This window comes from Apodemus sylvaticus, chromosome 11 (assembly GCF_947179515.1).
Source record: "Apodemus sylvaticus chromosome 11, mApoSyl1.1, whole genome shotgun sequence".
Lineage (NCBI taxonomy): Eukaryota > Metazoa > Chordata > Mammalia > Rodentia > Muridae > Apodemus > Apodemus sylvaticus.
This window is the reverse complement of record NC_067482.1, coordinates 36,050,393-36,075,033: the sequence shown is the minus strand read 5'-3', so window position 1 is coordinate 36,075,033 and position 24,641 is coordinate 36,050,393. Positions and strand designations below refer to the sequence as shown.

The following is a 24,641-nucleotide window of genomic DNA, read 5'->3' as shown; positions in this document are numbered from 1 at the left end:
CAGCATGCACTTCCCCGGCAAGGAGCAGCAGCAGGTGACAGATGGGGCTTCTCTGGAGTGCCAGCACATCTTTCTTAGGGTCACACAGTTACAGAGCAGAGCATCTGTGCAGACTGCACCAGTCTCAAGCAGGTCCCCACTTCTGTCATTTATGCATTGCTTCTGTCCCAACTCTATTCAGGAAGAGGGTGGGGTCTTTTCTGCAATCTCCTCACTCAGAGACCTCACAGTGAGTTCAGTATCCCCAGGGCGTTGTGGCCCTGCACTGGGGACACAGCCTCGTCTGAGGACAGGTCAAAGAGAGATGGGGCAGGATGTGCAGAAAGATGTTATTGCCCTGCGTGAGAACGTGTCGCTTCTTCCCATAATTTCCCGGCCAGGGTTGGTCACAGTTCCCGGTTCCTGCGAGAGAATCTAGACCATGTGCTCTGCTTGTTCTCAGGAGGCAAAGGAACGAGGGTTCAGGAGCACACAGCATTGTCTCAGTCACGGACACACCGAGGATTAGGATGAAGCAGTAATTTCACTCTTTCCTCACTTGCCTGTGTGGGCAGAGGGTTATTAAACCCTTTGTGCCCTCTGCATAGGAATTTGACTTTTGCTTAGCTTTCCAGCTCTGTTTCCCTGGCAACCTGATAAAGAAAGAATGTCAAACTAGGAGACAGGCAAGACTACTAATGGCAGAAATGACCCCTGCATGGTGTGCTGCTCTAGACTGGGAGAACTACAAATATCTGATAGACAGCTAGAGCTTTGGGCTTCTCCAAGTCTGACAATTCTTGGATAATAACTGGGAGTGTCCCTTTGAGGACTGCTGGGGCTGTGGAGTTATGGCTGAGAAAATAGCCCCTATAGGTTTCCAAGCCAAGGGAAATCTCAACACTAAGTCAAACAGCTCCCAGATCACTGTGAGCACAGCACCGTGTTTCCCATGGAAGGGAAGTAGCCACTGCTCTGATTGCCTTCTGGTTCTGTGCAGGCTGGCACCACCTTGATGCTAGGCCCAGAATGCACAGCACCATGTTATGACTAGGGTCCTCTGAAGATACCATCATTTTTAAAAGTATCAGATGGAAAAAAGTACATTGATGTCAGAATAATGTTTGGTATATGAGTATATCTGCCTTTATACCAATTGGGGAACAAAAAATAAAAATAATAAAAAATAAAAATAAATATCTATAACAAAATATAAATATATAGAAATAAAAATGTTAATATAATAAAAATGAGTATAAAAATGGAATCAGTTTTCCCCAATGGATTTCCCCTCTCCTAGCAACCATTAATTGTAAATAGCTTCTTGATTAGAGATAGAACTTTGTGTCCACTGCAGTATGTTTTTAAGAACAAATTAGGCTTAAAAATATCATGCTCAAAGAAGTTATGAAAAACAAAATACCCGTGTGTATCCCTTATAAGTTCTGTGTAGAGATAAGGCATGGTTGTGTCTGCAAGCCTGAGGGAGGGACCAGGTGCACAGTGATTTCTGACATTAATTAGGTGTCTGTTGCCAAGGAGACCAGTCCTGGTACCCAGCCCCATCCCATCAAGGACTTTGCTCTGTTGCCTGGTGCTGGGGACCCAGAGGCTCTCAGTCCTGCTTCTTTCTACACAGGGTCCATGCACCAACATCATAGGAAACCTGGTTCATAGCGTGTGCCCAACTTGCTTCAATCCAACATTGCACAGGGAAACATCTGTTTGAAATGCTGGTGGCTTCGTGTGGCAATTCTATGTCTTGTTTATGTTGCTTTTTGTGATACTATGATTTTTTTTTCTCCTCTCATCTTCTTTTTTTTTTTTTTTTTTTTTTTTTGGATTTGTTTTTTTCGAGACAGGGTTTTTCTGTATAGCCTTGGCTGTCCTGGAACTCACTCAGTAGACCAGGCTGGCCTCAAACTCCGCTTGCCTCTGCCTTCCAGAGTGCTGGGATTACAGGCGTGCACCACCACCGCCTGGCCTCCTCTCATCTTCTTAAAGGGAATTGTTTGAAGATTAAAAAGTGTTTCAATTTACCTCTTAATCTATCCATCCACCCATCTTTCCTTCTACCCAGAAGCAAACTGTTCCTTAAACCATTGAATATAATCTTTTCAATGTCAATATGAATAAATGAAACCCAGGCTTACTAAAGAATTTCTTGGAAATACCACCACGTAGCAGTGACTTTGGGACAATATCAAGCTTTCTGGTCCTCAGTTTAGTTCTGTCCTGTGCTACTTTTTTTCCTCCCCAAAAGGCAGTTGAGCAGGTCTGGGGTTGGGTTGTTATTAATACAATTAGGAGGGAGAACAGAGGTTGACTTAGAATCCGGAGTTGTTGGCCAGAGCTAGGGAGCGCTGACAAAGGAGCTGTGCCCCAGAGACTCTTCAAGAGCCTTGTTTTCCCAGGCACGAGATGAATTGAGCCTCCTTGGGCACAGAGGTTCTAGAGACTCTTGTTCAGTCACCAGCGGCATGGAAGAAGACTCACATCTGGGCTTCAGTGGCTCCAGAGCCTCTGTCTTAGAGACTTAGGTAACAACAACTGTCATCGTTCTAGAGGCAGATGACGCGTGACTGGAAAGGCCTGTGAGCTCCTTGCCTCTGAGGCATTGCCGATGCTCTCCTGATGCTGCAGCTGAGGCAGGAGGCACATCAAACATGGTGTCATGGGGGGTGGGGTGGAGGGGCCTAGGAAAGATACAGTGAGAAGTGGGAGGGTACGAAGACCTGGGCCCAGGCACCTGGAAGGCCTGGTTGTCTACAGGGACAGCCTCTAAACCCCCTCCTACCACACAAGCAAAGGTTTGATCTGAATTTCCTAAAAGGTCATGGTCTTGTCCTCAGCAGGCTGGTGTTAGAGGTCTATGACTACAGAGCCAGTGTATTCTTTAGGCACCAGATAGACAGTGTCAGAGGCCCATGCTACTTTTAGGAGCCCATGAAAAAGGCCTTAGTGTGATTTGGTAACAGGAGGGAAAGACAAGCTTACAGCTCAGAGTAATGCTTCGATCTCAAAATGGTCGCTTTTCTGGGTGGTTCTTTATTTTCCCCGATGCTGTTCCTGCAAGTCCCCGCACAGTAAGTCTGAGGCTATCACAAGAATTGGGCTGGTATTAATTCTCCAAATTCTTAGGGCACCTTTGTGAGAGAGTGTCCTTCTTAAAAAGGAGGAATTGGCCACAGAGAGGTGAAGTGACTCGCCTGACCACACACAGCAAGAGACATAGCTGGGCTATGATTCCAGGTTCTAACATCTACCAAGCTGCCTGTCTGTCCACCCAGAATGGGCAAGTGCAAGGAATACCGTGAGCAGGAGAGGCTGCTTCTGGTCACATGCTATGTTCTTCCAGCCAGGAGCCTCCCTGTCCCTTAGCAATAGCCTCCTTGCCCCCATTTCCCATACTGTCCTGACGAGGTAAGTCCTGGCTCCTTGGGACTTCTGGATATCCAGTCCAGATTTACTCCTCTGCTTCTTCCGCAGCTCTGAGCACTTCTTTAACAGGGGAGAAGACACAAGAAAGGATCGTGGCATTGCAGGACCTCCAGACCCAGGGCAGAGAAGCAAGGGAACAGTGCAGGGCAGATGGGAACAGGAACCCAGGGCAAGACCAGGGGTCATTCCTGTCCAAGGTGTGTTGAGACATCTCAACTAGATTCTGTGTCGTGATAACATGTGCCTTGTGGTGAAGTGGTTCATTATGGCTGGTGTGTGTGGCAGAAGCGACACTGAGACATCAGAATCCCTTGCCCCCACTGGACTCACAGCTGTAACTTTAAAATTCTTTAAATTAACAATTGCTTGGAAAACCAAAAACCAGAGAAAATGACCCACAGTTCATGTGCAGGGTGTGCTTCCGGCAAACAGAGGCAGATCTGGTGGTGGAGATGTGAAGTGACTTGCTAAGTGTCCCACAGTAGGAAGACAGCACACTTTCTTGTCCTTTCGTCTTTTCCCACCTCCCTCGAATTGGTTACTACATTTCCCCCTAAAAATTTTAAACATAAACTTCTATGCACTTTTTATTTCAAATTTTGCTATATCTTTTAGGGAATTCAAATAATGCTTCCTAGAGCTCCACCATGTTTCATCTCCCTCAAGCTGGAACTCCCATTAGGTAGAGCCTGAGACACAAATTCAAAGGCAGCTGTGCACAGCGAGCCTGCCTCTGTTTCGCTCCCCTTTCTTTCTGCTGCTGTAGCACATTTCTCTGTTTACATTATTCATAACTTCATCTTCAGCCTGCGCTCCATGGCCCACTCCTCCCCATTTGTCAGTCGTCAGCACTGGGGAGGTCTGCTGGGTGTGCTGATGTCACATACGCAGCATGGAAAACTTCATTTCTCAAAAGTCAAGACCGTAGGGCAGTCCTGAGGTCGGGAGGGATGACAGCAGTGCAGTGGGGACAGGGTCTGGGTAGCTCATCAGTGTCCTTATCACGCCCATGATTTATAGCTAACGTGTGTTTATGTGAAGCCAGCCAAATCAGTGCCCCGCGATGGTCATAAAATGGAAAAGACGTCATTAATTTTGTGGTTTATTTTCTCTGCCAACTGGTGCAGTCACTTGCCTTTTGACTGTCTCTGGTTTAAATGTCGTCATATTTCACCAGCCTCAGCGTGACTTTGGAACTAGTCTACAACACACAGAATTGTTGATGTTTTTGGAATGATAACCTCATACATTTGGTGATCTGATTGACTAGAATCTGTGGTGGTGCTGGTCTCTGATTTAAAAAATAAAGGATGAGAAACACTGCTTTACCATCAAGAGTCAAACTCTATGGCCTTGATATCTCTGTGGGTGAGTTTGGATGATCAGCACCACTGATCAATACTTCTAGAACCTCTCTGAGAACCAAGGTACATCGAGGCGTCTGTGTAGGTTGCAAAGATGCCACCTGCCCATGGCTACCATGTATATGTGGCAGATAACTCCCTTTTGGGACCCAGGCTGATGCTTCTCTGGCCTCCTTCTGTGGGAAGTGGAGACTCAGGGGAGACTGAGGCCAGGAGTGCTCCTCAGGTGTACTGTAGGAGCACACGGGTGAAGAATGGGGTTCCGCTGGGTTATCAAGGGAACAATAGCTTATCTGCACACACACTTAAACCGCCATCACCCTGCAATGAACTCCTCACTCCATCTCAGCTTCCTGCTGTGGCACACTAAACTCACCAAGACGCCTCAGTAGAGGAGCAGATTTTACCAGAGACATCATGGGGAGGGAGAGAAGAGTCCCACAGCCATCCATGCTCAGTGATCTTTCCCATCAGAAATATTTGTTCTTCCATGGAAGCTCGTGTTTGCCACTAGGATCCTTAGTTCTGACTCTACATTGACCATGAGAAACTCTCAGGTTCCACATTGCCAGGTGTCTTGTCCCTTGTCCTTGGGGATTCCTGCATGGTCTCCTATTTGGGGTCTCACAGAGGCCCCCCCCCTTTAATCTTGGATTGCACTACCCTTTTTCTCAAGGTCAGTCAAAGCATTCTCCCACTATCCTTAGACAGCTGCAAGGGAATTTTACTAACAGTTGTTTCCCTTGTCACAAACTTCCTTTCCACAGTCTGACAAATACTTGCTTTATCATCGCTTATGCTGATGACATGCTAGAGGAATAAAATTGGGTCTCTCACTGGGAACGAACGGTGGCCCTCAGGAAGCACCTCCCCTTGGGCCATAGTGTACAGCTGAGACGACCCACGGCTCTAATGGGTGATTTCCAATCCACTTTTCACCAGCTGCACTGTCCGAGGCCCAGATGAACTGAGCCGCTTTCAGACTCACTGGAGCCCAAATGCTCCATTAAGAAGGAACTTGGGAGTCCATTCAGAACGAACTCCTTATTCTACAGGACCGAGGGGAACTGCCCTGTGGCTGTGGCCTCAGAATCTTAAAACATAGCAGACAGGTACTGATGTCCCGCACACTCACCTGATGGGTATTATTCCCAGGAACATACACAGACTTAAACTGTCTCATGAGGTCCCTAGCCCCAGCGATGTCCCGGAGCACCGTGAAGACATCATTCACAGCAATGTGGGATTTGGGCAAAGTCAGGTTGATTGCAGAGTCACAGCCTGAAACAGTCCAGAGATATTTTCATAAGTGAGCAAATCCTTAAACTAAGTTTTCCTCTTGACAGCATAAGTTCAATGCCGCAGTCTGGAATTCCTTTAGCCGTATTTCCCCTGGCTGCTCAGTAACTGGGCTGTTTCAAGCACCCATGAGTGACGGGACACAGGAGTGGGACCTGGAACTGCCCCACAGCACCACAGCTCCTGACCCCAGTCACTGGCCCGCAGAGGCTTCTTGGGGAAACGGGCTCCCTGCGGGCTACGACCCTCAGACACAGCCTTGGGAGACCAAGGGGAACACACAGGGGCATAGCTGTGCATTCTGGGATGGAGCCTTTGTCTGGACTCCACTGACAGTTTCCAGAAGGTCTGGCAGCAAGGTGGAGGGAGATGCCAGAGCCACACCAGCTGGGCATCCCAAAGTAGGTGATTGTGCTAAACAAGGTGCCAGGACCATTAAAAGGGAAGCAGCTTACGATGATGATGATGATGATAGTAATAATGACAACATAAAGTGGCATCACGCTCACTGACTGACTGCTCTTCTGTTAGACATCCATTCAGAAGAGGAATGATTAAAGATTAGAAATGTTTCATAGAATATGGACATACTGAGACGTTCATCCTCATCCCTTAGATACAACTCACACTTCAACTCATCACCTCTCGTGTGACCCCTCTGAGGTCACAGGTACAGTGTCTCCCCGGCGGCGCGTGAGGATGCTGACACGCAGGTTTAGGTCTCCTGTAGGTGGGCACTACCATGGCCTCCCCATGTCTCCACAGTCATCCAGGCCTCACCTGCAGGGCTGGCCGTGCTGCGTGCTTGGCTGCTCACCTGCCTGCCTGCCTGTCTGTCGCTGTCACCATCGCTTCCTAGCTGAGCTTTCCTTGGCTGGAGCTGCTTGCTGAGCCTTCCCACGGGCAGGCTAGAAGTGTTGGGCACTACATATTCATAGACACAATCCCTGCTTCCTCTTCTCTCGTGGGATAAATCTGAGCGATGGCGTCCACTGCCACTCCCGGGGCCACACAGGAACCTGTTCATTACCATCACCTTCCTTCCTCTATCCGAGCGGTCAGCGATCTGACACAGAGAGCCTGACCCATGCCCCACCTAGTCTGTAACTCTGACAGCAACTATTGACATGCCTTCCACATATCACATCATTCTCCATTTGAAGTGTCCACCATGCAATAGCTTTCTGTATATTCACAGACTCCAACCAAAACCCTACAGTCAGGTTTTGAACATCTTTATCACCCCAACAGGAACCCCAAATCAGCCAACAGTTCTATCCCAGTCTGCTCTCTATCTCTATGGATCCACTGACTGAGCATTTCATCTAAATATGCCACAGAACATGCGGCCCGCTGCGGCTGGCTTCCTGGATTTGCCTTGTTCTCGTGGTTCATTCAGGCTGCAGCATACACCACCATGCCACTTCTGCTTAACGCATGGCTACAGTGCATTCGACTGTATGGATACAGTACAACTCATGTGTCTGCTCAGGTACCCTGGGATGCAGAGAGCGCCTCACACCCTGCCTGCCAGTGGCAATGCAGCTCTATCCAAGACAACACAGCTTACGCACCTCAACAAAGGAAGGAAGGCCAAGGATGTGGGCTATCATCCCTTAGTGAGGGTTCTTTCCGCAAAATCATGTCAGGAACTATCTATCTATCTACCTACCTACCATATCTAATCTATCATTTTAAACTATTCATTACCTTGTTGAGAAATGGTGGCATAAGGACAAGGAGAAATATCCTTAGTGTAGCCCTGGCTGCCCTGGAACTCTGTAGACCAGGCTGGCTTTAAACTCAGAGATATTCTTGCCTCTTCCTCCCGAATGCCAGAATTACAGGCATGTGCCACCACTGCCCGGGGATGAAATGTATTTTAATTCTTCTAAAAGATTAGTAGACTAATACTTTGTTAAAAAAAAAAAAAACTTATGCTCTATAGAACCAAAAAAGTCGAATTTAGTTTTCCACATGGCCCATTTTCATCTGTGGGAAGAATCCAGAGAAAGCCATTTCTCTATCAGGTGGAATTTAGTGTGAACTCATCTAGATTGAAGGTTATTTACTAGAAAGTCTGGACTACTTGAGAAACTTGTGCATTATACATCAAAGATGTGACAAAGGCTGTGCAATCCCATGGGCTGAGGTCAACTACAGAGCAGGCTGTTTAGCAGAAGGGTGTATGGGTTACTGCTAAACCCAATGAACCCAGCTGAACAGCAGAGACTGCCGCACAGAGACAAAGTCAATATGTCTACTGTTCTAACCACTCACCCAGGTAACTTCTGCTAAACTGCTAATCCTCTTCAGCTTCCCAGTGTCCTGGGGACACTTGTGCTCTGCAGACAGTCAAAGGGGAGTCACTTCTAACCAGTCTGCAGACTCTTTCCATAGTGTCCTCAATTTTCACTAAGTCTTACATTTATTTATCCAAGACATGTAGGAAAAGTCTCACACATCTTTACAAATAAGGTAAAACAAACAAACAAGCAAACAAGCAAACAAGCAGAAAAAGGCCCTTATCTTATTTTATCTTATTACTATCATCGCCACCCTTACCCCCTAGGTTAAGAGCAATCTCCGAGCTCTCTGGCGCTCACTCTCGTGGTAACCACACTAAGCAGATCACATGTGTGAGCATTTCTAATCTCCACAGAACGCCAGTGTGGCAGCCAGGTGGACATTACAGTCATTCTCACTTTGAGGATGGAGCAAGTGAGCCACTGAACAGGAACGCAGGTCACCCGGCAACCAGTGACACGGACAGGAGCCAAGCTTGCGTCACGCCACTCCAAAGGTGGCTTGCCAGACACTGCATGCTTCCACTCTTGCTAAGACTGTGGGGGCAGAGTAAAAACTTAAAGATGCAACCAGAGCATCCTTAGACTACAGGAATTCTTTCACAATGGAGTGTAAGTGCTTTTCTTATTGGGGAGACCTGGGCTTGTCCCAGGAGTAGATATTGGATGGTTTGCAGCTAGACCCAGGTCCTTCCTTTTTGGCCACACAAGGTGCGAGTCTTTCCCAGGCCTGCTGCACAGCCTTCTTTGAATCTGTGCTATGTCAGGTGCCATATTCAGTTACTTCTAATACTCCCAGGACAGGCTGACCCATTAAGCCAGCTCCCTTGATAACAGAGTGTACAGTTCCAGGCAATTCTCACTTAACCCCCTTAGTTAAATAGATAATAAAATAGGCCGATGCCAACCTGTCGCTGAGCATGGTCTGTACCCTTCAGAGGCCCACCTCTTGATAATGGAGGCTCCAAAACCCCGAGGGCACCACCATGTTCTTCTAAGGTGGGGGATGACTCGAGTCTCCGCGATGTCTTTCTGCGGAGGTCTGCGGTCCCTTGGGCAGGGTCTCGTTACTCCTCGGGGTAGCCACACAAAGCCCCTGTGTTGGTGCCCCTCCCGCAGCTCTCCTCCCACCCGTCTCACTTACTCAAGCCCCTTCTCTTCAGCAAGGGGAGAACAGTGGTTTCCATAGCCGCAAACCCTGCAATGACGGCCTATTCCGGCCATAACCCTGTTCAAATGGAAGGAGGCTTGCATGGTTTAGTATTCTCCTGGGACAGCTGAAACCCTGCACCGATCCTTGTATGGTGTGGCCGGATTCTCTCTGGTTTTCCCAGGGATCATGCTCCGAGCTCCCTGGTTCTTAAAGCACCTTTTCACAAGCTACTGGCTTTCACATGTTTGCCCTTATTCTTCAGGTACTGGAGACGTTGAAGCGCCTCAGATTGGAGGTTGGGCCAATCGTGGTTGGTACTAAAGTGGTCCTTGTGTAAGGTCTTCAGCATACACTCACACACCTGTGTGCACACCTACTTATGATGATCAAACATACGATACAGCGTAGGGCCTTGTGCAGTTGGGCATGCTCAAGCGCAGAGGCATGGGTAGAACTGAATCTGAAACTGCTCCCTATTTACTGATATTATTCTCCTTAGAGGTCTAAAATTTCTTCAGACTCTTGAAATCTATCTGGGAAATATAAGAGTCAAAAATACACACTCAGCCTCACCAAAAGCCTTCCAGGTCTAAGCGGATCTCCTCATCTTTGTATTGCCCTGGAGTTTTCAACACCCAGCCCACTTTCTCTTTTGCATCCCAGCCACTGCTGCTCAGCAGGGCTCTAACCAGCAGGGGCTGCCTCTGGGAGGCAGTTAGAGGAAAGGTCATCTCAGGTCTGACAGGGCCACAGAGGTCAGAGCACCGAGAGGTCACGAGCTCCCTCATCCATCCAGCAGGTTGACCTCCCTTTTCTCTCCTTTGAAATGATTGCTTTTTAAAGTGCACTCTTTTCGTGGGGCTCTCGCTATAATTCTTGGTAAATAAAAACCAAGTTAACAAAATGAAAACCAAATAAGCTTTGAAAGGGACATGGCCTCTGAGATCTTCTAGAAGTCTGAACTCTAGGAAATAAGCCCCAGGAGGGAGTTCCCAGGAAGCAGGGGAGGCAAAAGGCAGCATCATGCACCCCCATCCCCGAGCACCCTTAGAGCAGCCAGGAGAACGGGAGAGTGCTCAAAATGGGGATCGTGAGGGCCAATTTCTCTCTCACACACACATACTAGTAGTCACACACATATCCACAGGCATGCACCCAAATATAAAACACATATCCACATACATCCACCCAAATACAAATGTATACACACACACATGTCCACATCCATGCACCCAAATACATATACTCAGATATCTATATCCATATGGCTGCCTGCCCACATATATACAATTATAATTTTGTTCTAAATTAAAATCTAGCCGGCACATTAGCTAATCTTTCAATGGCCTTGCTTTACATATTGTCTGAGGTCTTTTCTCACAAACCACTATGTCTGACTGCCATGTAGTCCACTGAAAGTGGACCACAAGCTAAAGAAGCCCATAGCACAGTTGGAAGGCAGAATTCTTCTGGATTTTCATGTCTTACGCCCCTCCCCAATCCTTTTGCAGTTGCCTTGTTCAAACTTCAAAAGCACTGTTTAAAAGTGACTCATCGTTAGAGTCTTTTGAAAGCATTCAATTAGGTTTGTCACTGAAGACAGCTTTTTAAAAAATTTATATTTCATCAGTATGTGAAAACATTTAATTAAATCTTGCAGTTTAGCAACAAGTCCAACTGGCAGATGCAGGCTTGGGGACATGCACAGTATGACTTTCCACAAGTATGCAGCTCCACCAACAGCAGTCCTGTGCAGACAACGAAAGCAGCTTTAGATATGGGGTGGCTGGAGTCTTGGCTTCCAATACATTGTACTCAGGGATTAAAGAATGTTAGTCATTCTAGAGATAGAGTCATGTGGAGGCTGGTTATGCATGTGTGAAATACATGTAAACACAGATAAAGTCATGTACACGTTTATTATCAATGAAAAATACATATATATTTCTGAGGTCCTGCAGTTATACTATCAGGCATTCTATCTTTTTAATCAATCTCATGTTTAGTCATCTAGGATGGCTCTCAAGCTCCTCTCACATATAAAATTGCAATTTGGGCTGTCAGGCTGCAGGGCCACTCTCCTCCTTCACTGCTAAGTCCTGGAACTGTGTGTGTGGCAGTTCCTGCCTAAGTGTCATGGCAATGACATAATATGTTTGTATGAGCACATGAGGTTGCCTAATAAAGTTCAAGCCAGAAATACCAATGCTGAGGTCGCAAGGGGCTTAGAGTACAGTTAGACACCCCAAAAGGCTGGTTTTCTCGAAGGTCTTCCACAACCTTCCCCTCTGGATCTGGTACATACCAAAGCCCCTCCCTCGTTCACTGAACCCTGCCATTGCCCTGAGTCCCTTGGACCATTATTGGAACTCAAGTAGCAGTGGAGGGCAGGAAGCGGGAGGCGGGAGAATGGGGTGGTGTGTTCTCTTTGCTTCTCTGCTGGTCTAGCATAGAGCCGGCTCATGGACGGCACCTCCTCCTGAGTAAATGAATGTGGAGAACTGGGAGATTAGAGGGGAAGGTTTAGAATCAGAGCAAACCTGCTGTAAAGCAACAGCACTGATTTTCTTGGGCTGATGATAAACTCTCTCTGCAGGAAATTTCAAACAAAGAGCTCCTGGCTGCTTCTGAGGAACTGCAGGCTACCAGGAGAGGCAGAGCAACCCCCCACAAAAGCTACTGCAGATGAGCAGGTTCAACTGGCTGAGAAAGGTTGTTTGTCTGTGCAACACAAAAAAAACTAAACTGCACGTCTGTGAAGCATACACACATATCTGACAAAAGTGTGTTAAAAAGAAAGAGAATGATAAACATAGATCTCAGAGAACTGGCTGCCTCTGGGGAGGAGGGGGCAGGGCAGCAAGGGCAGCAGGGAGCAAAGGAGGGGGCTGTAAGGACTATTCAATTATGCTTTCTAGAATGAATATCTATATACATACACGCACATGTATCATTATATCTATCTATCTCATATAAACATTTACATGTACCAACTATCATCTTGGAAAGTATAACAAAAACCAGTCTGACTGCTTTCTAAGCCTCCAGCAAATTCAGCTTTTAAAAATAGCTTGATTAAAGAAATAAATGACAGCTGAACTCTGTTATTATTAGGCAAGTCTGGGATGCTGGTAGACAAGGGAAGACTTGTACATTCGGATGAGAATATGGAATAATTGCACATGGCTGCCCAGAATTCTCTCCCCAGTTCTGAGGCTTTTACTGTATGGAAGGGAAGAACAGTCAGCAGCAATATTCTGCAGAATTTGCAGATTCAAAAAAAATTATTTGTGTGTGTATGTGCACGTGTGTGTGTGTGTACATGTGTGTGTGTGTGTGTGCATGTGTGTGTGTGTGTGTCTGTCTGTCTGTCTGTGTGTCTGCTGTGTGTGTGTGTGTGTGTGTGTGTGTGTGAGGTATTCTCCCATGTGTGTTCACTAGGAACACACAGGTCCCTGATACCGGGTATCTGCTGTCTTGCTCCCCGGAGAAGCCTACTCTCACCATCCAGCCCTGGGGTTTCAGGCCCATGACAGGAAAATGCATGCTAGGGCTTCCAATATCAGGCCACCATGCTCACACAGCAAGTGCCTTAGCAAATGAGCCACTTAAAGACTACTTGGCTTGGTGGGACACAAAGTCAAATTGCCAGAGTGGCCCATCCTGTCCGATGTAGGAAGGGGGATTGGCATCCCCCAACCCTGACACCCATAATAGGTCAGGAATATCTAGGCCACAGCAGAATTCCTGACTATCATAAATGTAGTTAAGTACCCCCAGCTACTTCTAATCCTGGCCTCCAAGATGCCTCTGAGAAATCTCTCCAAAGTGACTCCTCTCCAAAGTTATCAAGATGTTCTGTGGCTGCATAAGGGAAGCATTGAGATCCTCAGGCCACGTGACACAGCATCATGAATACACTCCCACAGAGCTGGTTCACTGTCTAACAAATGATCTTAAGGTACCGCAAAGGGATCTGGACATCTCCGTTCATAGTGAGTGAAGGAGCAGTGTTTGAGTCTGTGCCTTTAAGGAGGTAAGTGGCAAGCTTCAGGCCACACGTGTCAGTGTCACCTGTCACACTGGTACCTTGGCAAAGCCAGATCTCTTCCATATCATGTTGACCTGACCCTTTCCCAGTCACAAAACTTTCTGTAAGCTGGGAAACTACTGCACAACTGCTTACCTCAGAGCTCACGCTCACCAACTTTGACATCCCACAGGGAGCTGACAAACAGCCAAGGATTCAAACTGGCAGATCTCACTGTCAGCCATCCTGAGTGGTGGCTTGTTATTATATGTCACTGAGCTACTTCTATTGAATTACAAACTTGTGAGTCACACTCTTTAATATGTCCCCTTTCAACCTGAGTAGACATTTCTGGTGGGTCTGAATAGCATCACATGGTTTTCTGTCTCTCAGAGCTGACTTTGGGAGGAGGGTCTCTGCATTAGTCCGGTGCAGGGAACTGGGTGGTACCAGACCTTCCCCACGCAGTGTGACAACTCTGTTAGTTTTACTTTCTGTACCACATAAGGAACTACTATGCAAGGGACTCACCACATCATGCCCATGAATGAAGCTCACCTGGTAGTTTCTCATTACAACTTACTTCTTAGGGTTTGTGGGGGTAGGGTAGGATGGGCCAAGGCAGGATAAATAGAAAAAAATGAACATGGAGATAGCACAGGATGAGTGTGGACCTGTGGTGGGACTTGCCTCCATACTTTTTCATGAGTTGAAAGGAGCTTGCCATTGTTGGAGTTTACGAAGAAAACGTTCTCAGTGCAGAATTTCAGAACCAGTGTCCAGGCCAGCGAGTCAGAGGGAGAGAAAGGGAAGCCCAGAGACTTCTTCCTCAGATATTTCCCTCCCTGACGTGAGACGAGTGGATCCCACGTGGTCTCCAGGGGATAGGGTACCCGTCGGACCATTTTCTGTGATGGGTCCTGAATCACATTTCCCTCCAGATCCTGCCGTTCCCATTCTCCATCACAGGCCGTGCATGGGGGGAGGGAGTGTGTGGTGCGGGACTTTTGGGGTCTGACTTAACAGAACTAACAGGGATCCCCTCACCAGGAAGACAGCCTGGAAGGTCTCCTGGGCTTGTGGCCATAAAGAGCTTTGGAAGACCACCCTGGCAGGAGTGTCCCTTCATTCTGAACCTCATTTCAGCCCAAGCTGTTTGCTGGTTTCCATAGTGCTCTGAATTTTTCCTCCAGGAGATAAGGTTGTACTTATTTTAGAAATGGCAATGAAATAGTGTGGGGAGGGGAGGGGGGGCTGGTACACAGTGTCCGTTCTAGCCACGTGGTACCTCTGGGATAATGTTCTTATCTAGGTTTCAGTGAGTACTTACTCGCCTTGGAGTAATGTATGCCCAACAGTTACATAACCCGGTGCTACAGCTAATTGTTCGTTTATAGAAAAGGATGAATCAGATGTTCAGAACGAGCCATAAACATGGCTGTCTGGCCCTTCAGCCTCTTGCTCTCAGTCTCTTAGATTGCTTTGAAACCTTTTGCATTATGTTTTGTGAGCTCAGAATCACCGAGTGACTACTAGAAGGTTCTGTGAGCTGGGGGTGCACTGTGGGGTGGGTGTGGGTGGCAGTGTCTCCCATACAATATTTTGGGGTAAGGAGAGGTGGGTAATAACCTGGGATCACTTTCTAATCTATTTGAGAGAATCAGAAGAATAGATGGGAAGGTGGTTGGCTTAGAGTTTCTTTCAACCCTTTTGTTTCTTTAAAGAACAGAAGTGCAAGTGGAGTTTATTTTTCTTCCAGTAGCAGACAGATCAAATGTGCCTGGGCCTCTGCCCTCCCCCAACAGGCACACGCATCCCTCTCTGCCCCTCCCTGCCCCTCCGGGAAGGTCCCTGCACCTGCTGTTGTAAATCTCCATTGACCCGAGCCAGCACTGCTATGCTTGAAATTCAAGCTTCTACTAAATGAGGCCCTTTATCTATTGCTTTCTGTACTTGATTCTGGAGGTAGTGTGGATTCATGTGTGGGTTGGTCATGGCTGATTCAGAGATGGGATGTGGGCCAGAGAGGCTGCTAATGGGCCTGGGGCAAGAAAGAGAAGGGGGAAAGCAGTGCCCCGCTCCCCGTCCCCTCTGTGATGCAGGGCGCCATGAGTGTGGAGGGCAGAGGACCCCAGCGAGCCTTCAGTCCAGGTTCTGAGCACATTCATGTCTTGCTCCGGGGGGAGCTGGGATATAGAAGGGTCAGGATGGAGCTGGGCTGCCAGAGGAGAGATGAAGGACCTCTGGCACTGGGAGGATGGATGCATTCCTCCAGATCACCTTCCCTGCTCCAAGCCACACTGACTTAGGCTCCTTCCCCAGCTAGCAGAGAGCTCTAGACGACTAGCTGCGCCTCAGATGTGTCTTAAACTCTGTCAGCAAACGTAAGTGATCACAAAGGCTCGGGGTATCTAGGGTTTCAGGAGCTTCTGAGCAGGCTCATTTGTAAGCCAGCAGCTGTCTTCAGAAATACTCTGCCTCCACTGTCAAGGAGGGTGAGTGACTGAGTGAAGGGTAGGGGCTCAGAGCTCTTTCCTTTATAGGATGGGGATCCAAACTAGGGAATCAGAGCGAACTCTGTAGAGCCCTGCAGACTGAGAAGAACTGTAGGGGTGAGTAGGAGAGGCTGAGCTAGTTTAGAAATAAAGACGCCAAGATGATTAGAATTCCTCTGGGGCCTCCATTAAGGAGAAAAAGCAATCGGCCCTGATGGGCCAGGTTGATAACACTTAAATTCTCTTCACACACCAGTGCACAGCTGCCTTCGTTTTTGCAGACTCTCTGCCTCTTCCCTTACCAGGGAAGCACCATGCCCAGAGCTGGAGACCAGGCCTAATGATCCCCATGTGTCCCCTGCTCCCCCTTCTTGGCTACAAGGGTTCCACTGTACACTCATATAACAGACGTGGTGCCTTCTGAAAACCAGGTACCCAGGAGGTAGTTAATAAAACTATCATGAGCCAGGATCCTAAACAGGCTGTGTGTGTGTGTGTGTGTGTGTGTGTGTGTGCACATGCCTGCATGAGTGTGTTTATTGGCGGAGGGTGGCACAAACAAACAAAACAGAAACAAGCCTCCTTAGAGTGAGTGGCTGTAGCTTGCAGCTCACATCTCCAAAAGCCTCCTGTAGGTGGTAAAGGAGCTGATGGAGGCAGGATGCTCTGGAGGCTAGAACAACTAGACACATGCTTTTGGAGATCTGTAAAGGTACCACGAGCTGATGACAGTGCTGAGTGCTGACTGTGCTTGGCATGCTGGCTACCACCTCACTGGACATCACCAGTAAGAGAGGGTTACGGAGCTAGATTTAAGTGGTAGGGCAGTCACGTGATAGTCAAACTTTAGCATCAACCAAATATCCGTTGCTAGGAGATAGAATGAATATGTTCCATCTGCACCCAGAGCTGATCCTGTGCCACTGCAATACATACCCAAATGCCACCAGGAGATAGCTGATCTCCCAGGAGTATGGACATGCCTGAGAGCACAGGTAAGATTACCACTTCTGTTCAAATTCCTGATCCAAGATGGACCCACCCAGAGCCAACAGGACAGAGGAACCAAGGAACAGCCAGGGACAGGATCCTTCCAGTTTTCATCTGCACTCCTGGAGCTGATCCTGTGCCATAGCATTCCATACCTAAATTCCTCCTGGAAAGAATTGGTCTCCCAGAAGTACTGACACACAGGCTTGCAGGAGGGGCAAGCCACAGTCAGAGACAGCAAGACCAACTAAAACCAGAGGTAACCAGATGGCAAGAGGCAAGGGCAAGAACATAAACAACAGAAACCAAGGCTACCTGGCATCATCAGAACCCAGTTCTCCCACCACAGTGAGCCTGGATACCGTAACACACCAAAAAAGCAAGACTCTGATTTAAAAATGTCATGGAGGACTTTAAGAATGACATAAATAACTCCCTTAAAGAAAATACAGAAGAACATACATTAACAGCTAGAAGCCCTTAAAGAGGTAACACAAAAATCCCTTAAAGAATTACAGGAAAACACAACCAAATAGGTGAAGGAAGTGAACAAAAACATTCAGGATCAAAATATGGAAATAGAATCAATAAAGAAATCACAAAGGAAAACAACCTTGGAGATAGAAAACCTAGGAAAAAGAGCAGGAGTCACAGACACAAGCATCATCAAATAGAATACAAGAGATAGAAGAGAGAATCTCAGGTGCAGAAGATTTCATAGAAAACATTGACACAACAGTCAAAGAAAATGCAAAATCCAAAAGCTCCTAACCCAAAACATCCAGAAAATCCAGACACAATTTGAAGACCAAACCTAAGGATAATAGGTGTAGAAGAGAGTGAAGATTCCTAACTTAAAGGGTCAGTAAATATCTTCAACAAAATTATCAAAGAAAACTTCCCTAACCTAAAGAAAGTGATATACATATACATACAAGAAACCTACAGAACTCCAATAGATTGGACAACCAGAAAAGAAATTCCTCCTGTCACATAATAGTTAAAACACCAAATGCACAAAACAAAGAAAGAATAATGAAAGCACTAAGGCAAAAAGGTCAAGTAACATATAAAGGTAGACCTATCAGAATTACACCAGACTTCTCACTAGAGACTATGAAAGCTAGAAGATCCTGGGCAGATGTCATACAGACCCTAAGAGAACACAAATGCTAGCCCAGGCTACTATACCCAGCAAAACTCTCAATTACCACAGATGGAGAAACCAAGATATTCCATGACAAAAACAAATTTACACAATATCTTTCCATAAATCCAGCCCTACAAAGGATAAGAGATGGGAAACTCCAACACAAGAAGGGAAACTACACCCTAGAAAATGCAAGAAATTAGTCTTCTTTCAACAAACCCAAAAGAAGATAGCCACACAATCATAAAATTAACATAAAAATAACAGGAACCTCTGCCTCCCGCCAGTCAGTTACTAGGGCTCCATATTGGTTCTCGGTCGCCAGAGAAATCAGACTGAGGTACGCAAATATAACCCGAGACCAACATCGCAGGGGGTCTAAGCCCGACGGGCTTTGGCCTGCACCCAGGCCCTGGGCTGATGGGGGGGGGGGGCACCGGGGTGCAAACCCGCCAGGAGGTTTTTTTCCTCCCGGGCCGGCGCGCGCACCACCACCATTTTGCCTAAGGGAAGCCAGGGAGACCTAGCAGGCAAAACCAAACCAGCTAACAGGCATAGCCCGAGGCGGACATAGCAGGGGTCTCAGACGGTCAGGCCCTGGACTGCCCCCAGGCCCTGGGCTGCTTCTTGGGCCATCTGTGTGCTGACCCAGCCAGGAGGTTGTTAGCCCAGCAGACTCTCCCAGCACTCTCAGGGAACTCGCGCACGCCACCATCCTAGCCACCTGACACACCCAATTAACACCCACAGCTGAGGGGAACTTTGCACCGACATTGGCCTGCCAGGCTTTTGCCTAGACTCAGGGCCTGAGCAGCTAGGCTAGCCTTGTGTGCACCAACCTGGTTGGGAGTTCTGCTGCCCAGATCAGCCTGGGCGGCAGCACCACATCTCCAAGTCCTGCAAGTGGCTAGCTGGGTTTCCGGGTGGCCAGCTGGGAGAAGTCAGTGTGCTCCAGTGAATCCAGCGGGCCCCAGCGGGAGCCTTCGGGTGCCTGCTTTGGGATCTGAACAGCCTGGGCAGCAGCACCCTGTCTACAAGCAGTGCAGGAGGTAAGCTGTGCACCAGAGGCCAACTGGGAAGGGGCAGCTTGCACGGGTGAGTCCAGCACTGACAAGACAAACTAACACCAGTGAGAACTAGATGGCAAAAAGCCAACGCAGGAATGTCACTAACAGAAATCAAGGCAATATGGCAACATCTGAACCCAATTCTCCTCTACCAACATGTCCTGGATACCCCATCACACCAGTAAAACAAGATTTGGATTTAAAATCACTGGTCATGATGCTGGTACAGGAACACATGAAGGACATACTTAAAGAAATTCAGGAGAAAATGGATCAAAAGTTAGAAGCCCTTGCAAGGGAAACACAAAAATCATTGAAAGAAATCCAGGAGACTACAAAAGCCAACAAGGAGGAAATGCAAAAAACACTTAAAGAAATACAGGAGAACTTTGGTCAACAGGCTGAGGTCATGAAAGACGAAACACAAAAATCTCTTAAAGAAATACAGGAGAACTTTGGTCAACAGGCTGAGCTCATGAAAGAGGAAACACAAAAATCTCTTAAAGAATTACAGGAAAACACAAACATGCAAGTGAAGGAGCTAAGCAAAACCATCCAGGATCTAAAATCAGAAGTAGAAACAACTAAGAAAACTCAAAGGGAGACAACTTTGGAGATAGAAAGCCTTGGGAAGAAATCAGGGGACAGAGATGCAAATATCAACAACAGAATACAAGAGATAGAAGAAAGAATCTCAGATGCTGAAGATTCCATAGAAACCATGGACTCAACAGTTAAAGAAAATGCAAAATGCAAAAAGCTTGTAACCCAAAATATCCAGGAAATCCAGGACACAATGAGAAGACCAAACCTAAGGATTATAGGCATAGATGAGAGTGAAGATTTACAACTTAAAGGGCCAGCAAATATCTTCAATAAAATTATGGAAGAAAACTTCCCTAACCTAAAGAGAGAGATGACCATGAATATACAAGAAGCCTACAGAACTCCAAACAGACTGGACCAGAACAGAAATACTTCCCATCACATAATAATCAAAACACCAAATGTTCTAAACAAAGAAAGAATACTAAAGGCAGTAAGAGAAAAAGGCCAAGTAACATATAAAGGAAGACCTATCAGAATCACAGCAGACTTTTCACCTGAGACTATGAAGGCTAGAAGGTCCTGGGCAGATCTCATGCAGACTCTAAGAGAACACAAATGCCAACCAAAACTACTATATCCAGCAAAACTCTCAATCACCATAGATGGAGAAACTAAGATATTTCATGACAAAACCAAGTTTACCCAATATCTATCCACAAACCCGGCCCTAAAAAGGATGATAGGAGGACAACACCAATACAAGGAGGGAAACTTCACCCTGGAAAAAGCAAGATAGTAACCTTTCATCAAACCCAAAAGAAGTTAAGCATTCAAATTTAAAAAATAACGTCAAAAATGATAGGAAGTAACAATCACTATTCCTTAATATCTCTTAACATCAATGGACTTAATGCCCCAATAAAAAGACACAGACTAACTGAATGGATACGTAAACAGGACCCTACATTTTGCTGCTTACAGGAAACACACCTCAGGGTCAAAGACAAACACTACCTTAGAGTAAAAGGCTGGAAGACAATTTTACAAGCAAATGGTCTCAGGAAACAAGCTGGAGTAGCCATTTTAATATCAGATAAAATTGACTTTCAACCCAAAGTCATCAAAAGAGACTCTGAGGGACACTTCTTGCTGGTCAAAGGAAAAATACAAAAAGAAGAACTCTCAATCCTGAACATCTATGCCCCAAATGCAAGGGCACCCTCTTTCGTAAAAGAAACTTTATTAAAACTAAAAGCACACATTGCACCTAACACAATAATTGTGGGTGACTTCAACACTGCACTTTCCTCAATGGACTGATCAGGAAAACAGAAACTAAACAGGGACACAATGAAACTAATTGAAGCTTTGGACCAATTAGATTTAACAGATATATGTAGAACATTCTATCCTAAAACAAAAGAATATACCTTTTTCTCAGCACTTCATGGTACCTTCTCCAAAATCGACCATATAATTGGTCACAAGACAGACCTCAACAAATATAAGAAGATAGAACTAATCCCATGCCTCCTATCTGATCACTATGGAGTAAAAGTGGTCTTCAATAGCAACAGAAACAACAGAAAACCCACATACACGTGGAAACTGAACAATACTCAATGATACCTTGGTCAAGGAAGAAATAAAGAAAGAAATTAAAGACTTTTTAGAACACAATGAAAATGAAAACATAACATACCCAAATCTATGGGACACAATGAAAGCAGTGCTAAGAGGAAAACTCATAGCCCTGAGTGCCTCCAAAAAGAAAATGGAGAGAGCATACATTACCAGCTTAATGACACACCTGAAAGCCCTAGAACAAAAAGAAGCTATTTCGCCCAGGAGGAGTAGAAGGCAGGAAATCATCAAACTCAGGGCCGAAATCAATCAAGTAGAAACAAAGAGAACCATACAAAAAATCAACAAAACCAGGAGCTGGTTCTTTGAGAAAATCAACAAGATAGATAAACCCTTAGCCAGACTGACCAAAGGGCACAGAGAAAGTATCCAAATTAACAAACTTAGAAATGAAAAGGGAGATATAACAACGGAAACTGAGGAAATCCAAAAAATCATCAGATCCTACTACAAGAGCCTGTACTCAACACAACTGGAGAATCTGGAGGAAATGGACAATTTCCTTGACAGATACCAAATACCAAAATTAAATCAGGACCAACTAGACCATCTAAACAGTCCCATAATGCCTAAAGAAATAGAAGGAGTCATAGAAAGTCTTCCAACCAAAAAAAGCACAGGACCAGATGGCTTCAGTGCAGAATTCTACCAGACCTTCAAAGAAGAGTTAACACCAATACTCTTCAAACTATTCCACAAAATAGAAACAGAAGGAACACTACCCAATTCCTTCTACGAAGCCACAATTACGCTGATACCAAAGCCACAAAAAGATCCAACAAAGAAAGAGAACTTCAGACCAATTTCCCTTATGAACATCGATGCAAAAATACTCAATAAAATTCTTGCCAACCGAATCCAAGAACACATCAAAACGATCATCCACCATGATCAAGTAGGCTTTATCCCGGGAATGCAGGGTTGGTTCAATATACGGAAATCCATCAATACAATCCACTACATAAACAAACTCAAAGAACAAAACCACATGGTCATTTCATTGGATGCTGAAAAAGCATTTGACAAAATTCAGCATCCCTTCATGCTTAAAGTCTTGGAGAGAACAGGAATTCAAGGCCCATACCTAAACATAGTAAAAGCAATATACAGCAAACCGGTAGCCAGCATCAAACTAAATGGAGAGAAACTTGAAGCAATCCCACTGAAATCAGGGACCAGACAAGGCTGCCCCCTTTCCCCTTATCTTTTCAATATTGTACTTGAGGTACTAGCTCGGGCAATTCGACAACATAAGGAGGTCAAAGGGATACAAATTGGAAAGGAAGAAGTCAAACTATCATTATTTGCCGACGACATGATCGTCTACCTAAGTGACCCAAAGAACTCCACTAGAGAGCTCCTACAGCTGATAAACAACTTCAGCAAAGTGGCAGGTTATAAAATCAACTCAAGCAAATCAGTGGCCTTCCTATACTCAAAGGATAAGCAGGCTGAGAAAGAAATTAAGGAAATGACCCCCTTCACAATAGCCTCAAACAGTATAAAGTATCTTGGGGTGACTCTTACCAAACATGTGAAAGATCTGTATGACAAGAACTTCAAGACTCTGAAGAAGGAAATGGAAGAAGACCTCAAAAAATGGGAAAACCTCCCATGCTCATGGATCAGTAGAATCAATATAGTTAAAATGGCCATTTTGCCTAAAGATGTTGGTTGGCAACCAACAATACAGATTCAATGCAATACCCATCAAAATCCCAACTCAATTCTTCACAGAGTTAGAAAGAGCAATTATCAAATTCATCTGGAACAACAAAAAACCCAGGATAGCTAAAACTATTCTCAGCAACAAAAGAAAATCTGGGGGAATCAGTATCCCTGACCTCAAGCAATACTACAGAGCAATAGTGTTAAAAACTGCATGGTATTGGTACAGTGACAGACAGGAGGATCAATGGAACAGGATTGAAGATCCAGAAATGAACCCACACACCTATGGCCACTTGATCCTCGACAAAGAGGCTGAAAACATCCAATGGAAAAAAGATAGCCTTTTCAACAAATGGTGCTGTTTCAACTGGAGGTCAGCATGCAGAAGAATGCGAATTGATCCATCCTTGTCTCCTTGTACTAAGCTCAAATCCAAATGGATCAAGGACCTCCACATAAAGCCAGACACTCTGAAGCTAATAGAAAAGAAACTGGGGAAGACCCTTGAGGACATCGGTACAGGGAGAAAGTTTCTGAACAGAACACCAATAGCGTATGCTCTAAGAGCAAGAATTGACAAATGGGACCTCATAAAATTACAAAGTTTCTGTAAGGCAAAGGACACCATCAAGAGGACAAATCGGCAACCAACAAATTGGGAAAAGATCTTCACCAATCCTACATCAGATAGAGGGCTAATATCCAATATATATAAAGAACTCAAGAAGTTAGACTCCAGAAAACCAAACAACCCTATTAAAAATGGGGTACAGAGTTAAACAAAGAATTCTCACCTGAAGAACTTCAGATGGCGGAGAAGCATCTTAAAAAATGCTCAACTTCATTAGTCATTAGGGAAATGCAAATCAAAACAACCCTAAGATTTCATCTTACACCAGTCAGAATGGCTAAGATTAAAAATTCAGGAGACAGCAGGTGTTGGAGAGGGTGTGGAGAAAGAGGAACACTCCTCCACTGCTGGTGGGGTTGCAAATTGGTACAACCACTCTGGAAATCAGTCTGGCGGTTCCTCAGAAAACTGGGCACCTCACTTCCAGAAGATCCTGCTATACCACTCCTGGGCATATACCCAGAAGACTCCCCACCATGTAATAAGGATACATGTTCTACTATGTTCATAGCAGCCCTATTTATAATTGCCAGATGCTGGAAAGAACCCAGGTATTCCTCAACAGAAGAGTGGATGCAAAAAATGTGGTATATCTATCTACACAATGGAGTACTATTCAGCCATTAGAAACAATGAATTCATGAAATTCTTAGGCAAATGGATGGAGCTAGAGAATATCATACTAAGTGAGGTAACCCAGACTCAAAAGGTGAATCATGGTATGCACTCACTAATAAGTGGATATTAACCTAGAAAACTGGAATACCCAAAACATAATCCACACATCAAATGAGGTACAAGAAGAAAGGAGGAGTGGCCCCTGGTTCTGGAAAGACTCAGTGAAACAGTATTCAGCAAAACCAGAACGGGGA

The 24,641-nt window shown here is 45.8% G+C and overlaps 1 protein-coding gene across 1 annotated transcript in view; it reads right to left on the bottom strand.

Annotated features, from left to right (window-relative positions):
- Positions 1-24,641, bottom strand: part of Scfd2 (sec1 family domain containing 2) — a 339,890-nt gene that overhangs the window by 26,211 nt on the left and 289,038 nt on the right. The window contains exon 6 of the mRNA XM_052198716.1: positions 5,920-6,065. Coding sequence (XP_052054676.1) covers positions 5,920-6,065 — 146 coding nt within the window. The remainder of the gene's footprint in view (positions 1-5,919; positions 6,066-24,641) is intronic.